This window comes from Pinus tabuliformis, chromosome Q (genome assembly GCF_031772625.1).
Source record: "Pinus tabuliformis cultivar Carrire ecotype Pingquan chromosome Q, CPIR1, whole genome shotgun sequence".
Taxonomy (NCBI): Eukaryota; Viridiplantae; Streptophyta; class Pinopsida; order Pinales; family Pinaceae; genus Pinus; species Pinus tabuliformis.
This window is the reverse complement of record NC_142296.1, coordinates 3,778,771-3,784,248: the sequence shown is the minus strand read 5'-3', so window position 1 is coordinate 3,784,248 and position 5,478 is coordinate 3,778,771. Positions and strand designations below refer to the sequence as shown.

Here is a 5,478-nt window from a genome sequence, read left to right as displayed (position 1 = left end):
CCAACTTCTTAGGGTTTTCTATATTGTTTGACCCACCAAACCTCTCACTAAACCCATTATTTTCTCATTTATAACTATAGTTTCACATAAGATCATTTAGAAAGTATATGATATATATCTTCATCACTCTCTTTGCAAATATATCATTATCCTAGGATTCTGCTTTTCTCTTATCTATATATTCTCCAATGTTAAAACTTTATTTTGTAATTTTGTTAGGTCCCTATAATACTAGTGTATCCCCCTTATTCTTATTGTTGTGCCCATGTAGCCCCCATATTGTTATTGTTGTGCTCCATAGAATCCCACTATTGTTATTCTTGTGCCCCATAGAATCCCACTATTGTTATTGTTGTGCCATTACATTATTACTTTTATGTAGACTATGATTAACGTGACCCCTTAGACTCCTATATATACAAAGGAGGTCTTGTCATTTGTATCATCCAAGAATTGTTCATTTGTGTAATGTAAAGGAGGTTTCCCCCTCGAAGAGGATAATTTGTAAGTTGTTTATCTATGTTTTTGTGAGCTGGTTACATAACATTTGGCATCAAAACTTTGGACTCTAGGGTTTCACTTCTTCAAACAAGTCATTGTGAAATTTTCGTTATAACTGTTTTTCTACGAGGCTTTAGAAGCTGAAAGTTTTAGCACGTTGATCTGAAATCTTGGTGCACTTCTTGTAAAAATTTTAGATCTTGGTTCACTATATTTTTGGGGATATGATTTGGGGAAGTTGGGGTTTTCGCAGGCTCCAGAATTCAGTCTCAAACAAGTGACCTAGGGAAAATCGTCATAACTTTTGTTTCAAGAATCAAATTTGAATTATGTAAAAATTAGATGAAATATCACAAACTATAGTTTTTTTATATCAATTTCAGGGTCGAAGGTTGAAACAGTGACATGTGGCATCCCATACAACTTCACTCTATTGAACGAGTCCATAATCAGGCCATCGTGGGAGAATTTTCATAACTCTTTATTGAAGAATCCAATCATGGTTAGACTTGTATTTTTGAAAATAAGACTCAAAGGGCTACCACATGAAGAAATTTCAGAACTTAGAGATCAGAAATTACAGAGTTACAACCATTTCAAGATCAAGCCCCTAAAAGCAATAAAAAGGTGTGTATTTATTTTTTGAATTGCATAAATTTTGTTTAAAAAAATAGTTTGAAGTGATTCCAAGGGCATATTGAAGCATATATATTAGTATTGGGTTCTAAAATTCCTCTCAAGCAAAATATTTCTACACCATTAAGCCCTCAGAAATATCTACTATGATGCATGAAGAGGAAGAATTGCAACATGATATATCAAAATTATGACACCAAGTGCAACAAATCTCACTCTCACAAAGAGAAACCAGAGATGAACTAAAAGGGGACATGGATGGTTTAAAAGCAGAAATAAAAGGTGACATGGATTGTTTAAAATGTGACATGAATGGTTTAAAAGCAAACATGAAAGGTTTGAAGGAAGGTTTGACAAAGTTGTTGCAATAAATGCTTCTTGGTAGTGACAAGGTAATCCATGAAAATCATCATGAGGACAAAAGGAATATGAATTACGATTTTAGAGACTACAATGTGGGGTTTAAGAGCCACCACATTCCAAAGATAGATATGAGAAATTTTGATGGTAAGGATCCAGTAAAATGGATACTACAAATGGAGCAATATTTTGATCTACAAGAGGTGCAACCCTCACAAAAGGTATGTATTGCATCTTTATATTTAGAACCCAATCAGTTTGTATGGTATATATGGCTTTGTTCTCGTAAACCACTTGTCATCTAGTCAATTTTTACGGAGGAAATTATATCACATTATGAAGATACAAAGAGAAACACCTTCTTTAGCCAATTGATAAATTTCAAACAAAATGGCTCAATGGTGGAGCAGATTGAAGACTTCCAAAAATTGAATAATAGGATAACCACTATTCCAGAGGAGCATAGGATTCATGTCTTCATAAGGACTTTAAAATATAACATCCAACATGAGGTTCACCTTTGGGAACCTCATTCATTGGAGAAGACATTCAGGGTGGAAAGAAAAGTTGAAAGAAAAATTATGGTAACAAGGAAGTATACCACTCACAACTATAAATATGGAAGTGTTGTTGCTCCTAGTCTTCCACAACCTACAAGGTTGACACCACAACAATTGGAAGAAAAAAGAGAAAATGGGCTTTGTTACAATTGTGATAGCAAATACACTAAAGGTAATAAGTGTGTTGATAAGAAATTGTTCTACATAGATTGTGAAGAGGAGGAAAAAAAGGAACAAGAAACATCAAAAGAGGAGGATATACACCAAGGACCAACCCCAGACAAAGAAGAAATGAATCAAATCATATATTGTAATGCATTGGCAGGAATTACGATGGACGGATCAGATGAGGCGCTCTGCAACTCGTATTAGGGTTTCAGAAAATACCTGATATGGCAGGTCCTCCTGACAGCGCTCACCATTTGCAGAATGGAAGAGAAGTAGGCATCAATCCGTGGGTTTTGGCCGACGGAAATCATGAACCCCCCTCAGAGGGAAGGAGGGGTGCCTCCTCCAACAAACAACAACCGGCAGAGACATATCGAGGATTCAGACAGGGAAAAGGGGCACAAGGACGAAAATGTGGGCACAAGGACGAAAATGCAGACAGAGGCCAGCAGACGCATACTGAACAAGCACAGAAAGATAAGCCTAAAGTCAGCTCTTCCACATGCAAGCCAGTCGCCACGCATAGGCCAAAAGTAGAGTTACCAAGCCATCGCATCAATGCCAGAATTCAGTATATGAGAGATCATGCCCTCATTGGCAAATTCATTGGAATATGGCCAAATGAGAAAGCGTTGAGAGCCTGGATAAATGTCAAATGGCATCCAAAAGGACACATAACCTTGCATCTAGGGCCTAAGGGGTTTTTTACTGCAGTCTTCAACTGTCTGGAAGACAGAAACAGAGTTTTAGATGGAGGGCCTTATTTCTTTAACTCTGCCGGACTATTTCTCAAAGAATGGATCGAACGTTTTAATCCAGATAAGGAAGACCTAAGTTGCGCACCGGTGTGGATCAGGCTGTACTCTCTGCCATTGGAATACTGGGAAGAGGAGTCTCTCAAGGCGATTGGTAATGTTCTGGGCGACTTCGTCAAGGTAGCAGAAGAAACAAAGACGCATAGATACACCTCATATGCACGGATCTGTGTCTACATGGACCTTAAACAAGCTCTGCCTGATATGGTAAGTCTTTTTCATGAAGATGTTGAATGGATACAGTTGATTGATTATGATCATGTACCCTTTAGGTGCAGGAAATTTCATGATTTAGGACACCTCTATAGAGACTGCCCGTTGAATAGCAAACCCTCAGTTCAAATAGACCTGGAAAACCCAACGTCGGATGGCTTCACTAAGGTGCTAAATTGCAGAAGAGGAAATAAAAAATCAGTAGTCTCGACAAAGATTCCTCCAGTTGATCAATCAAAACCCTCGACAAGCAATAGCTTTGCAGCTTTAGCCAATGAAGACATGCAGGATCCAGGCAATACACCCTCCAATGAAAAAGGAATCAGTCAGGAAAAGATTGAAGGATCTCAATCGAAAACAGGGGAAAAGGGGGTAGAACAAGAGGGCAATCATATTAAGACTGCTTCAAATACTTGGAGCTTTCCTGAAATGGATATAGATGGCACCAATCCCAACATAGAAAACGAGAAGGAAAGAGACGGAAGCTATCAAGAACCTCAGATCATGGAGGAGGACACGGAGTCTATAGATATTAGTGAGCTGGATATTTTAGGCTTAGAACAGGCTTGTAAAACAGGAAATTTTGAAAAAATACCTGATCGACAAGTGGATAATCTAGTGGCAGTCCTCAATAAAGCCCAAAAAAAATACTCATTAGGGGTTCAAATTGGCAGCCAATGGGATGGGAAATTCATCACAAAAGATAGTAAAAAACGGGGAAGGAAAACCACTCTGGAGAGAACCATCAAGATAGGAGAAGTATTGGTAGAATCAGGCAGATATGCTAAGTTAACCAAGTATTTCAATGTCAACCCCAAACCTTCCCAATGAAGTTGATCTCATGGAATATCAGGGGGCTCAATAGCCCAAGGAAAGGAAGACTACTAAAAAATATGCTAATGGAGGAAAAACCCACAATTCTCTTTCTGCAAGAAACAAAATGTAACTCGACAGTCTTGGAAAAAATAGCAGCAAAGGCCTGGCCAGGAGGGTTAGTAACAGCTGTTGATGCTCAGGGGGCGTCAGGAGGACTTGCAGTGCTCTGGGATGCACGAGTAATTCAACTAAACAACATACATGCAAATAAAAACTTCATTCAAGCCATATTCCACATAATTGGTACCAATATCTATGGTCATATGACAAATGTGTATTTTCCTCAAGAAAACCAATACAAAGTTGAAATTCTGGATGCCTTGACGCAGCTCAATACAGAGAGGATGTACCCGTTATGGATATCTGGAGGAGACTACAATATGATCGCAACAATGGAGGAAAAAAAGGGAGGTCGTTGCAAAATCAATAGAGATGGATCCATATTAAAAGACTTCATTCATAATAATTGGCTGATAGATCTCCCTTCAAATAACGGCCTATTCACTTGGAACAACAAAAGGGCAGAACCAATGCAAATAGCCTCTCGTCTTGATCGATTTTTGATCTCAGATAATGCAGTTCACCTAGGAGGAGAATTCATTGCATCTATCCTTCCTATCTCAGGCTCTGATCATTGGCCAATCGCCCTCCATTGGAATCGTCCTGGTTGCAATATTAGGCAACCCTTCCGGTTTGAGGCTTTTTGGTTATCTCATCCTGACTTTTATGAATTTGTCAGAGCATCTTGGTTAAAATTCAATCCTATGGATGGCACTAAAATGTCCATATTCCAACGGAAGCTGAAATATCTCAAAGGGGAAATTAAACGCTGGAATCAATCTGTCTTCAGCAACATCTTCAAAGCTAAGGAAACCATCAATCAAGAAATGAAAACCATTCAACAAAGAATGATCACTGAAGGATGCTCTGAAGAGCTAGCCAAGAAAGAGCAGTCCATAGAAAATCAAATCCTTGAAAGAGACTTACAGGAGGAAACTCTCTGGAGGCAAAAATCGAGAGTTAGATGGTGAAGGATGGTGAAAAGAATACGAAATTCTTTCACAAAACTACAGTGCAAAGAAGAATGAACAATCAAATCTCCCATATCAATAATGAGCAAGGAAGCAAAATTGAAATCCATGAAGGCATTGAACAGGAATTCCTCAATTACTTCAAAAAGATGAATCAAGAACCTAACATAAATAGAACAGAGGCTATTGATAAAGTCATCAAACATAGTCCCAGATTAATCACTAAAGATCATAATCTTCTCCTTCTCAAGCCCATAAGCCTTCAAGAGGTTGAGACTGTTGTGCATCAGCTAAAAGCAGGGAAAGCGCCAGGACCAG

At 38.4% G+C, this 5,478-nt stretch overlaps 1 protein-coding gene across 1 annotated transcript; it reads left to right on the top strand.

The window, feature by feature from the left end:
* Positions 1 to 2,449: 2,449 nt before the first annotated feature.
* LOC149217987 (uncharacterized) lies at positions 2,450 to 5,160 on the top strand. The gene is made up of 2 exons (XM_089386452.1): positions 2,450 to 4,028; positions 4,208 to 5,160. The coding sequence occupies exons 1-2, from the start codon at positions 2,450 to 2,452 to the stop codon at positions 5,158 to 5,160; spliced, it is 2,532 nt and encodes an 843-aa protein (XP_089242578.1).
* The last annotated feature ends 318 nt before the right edge of the window (positions 5,161 to 5,478 follow it).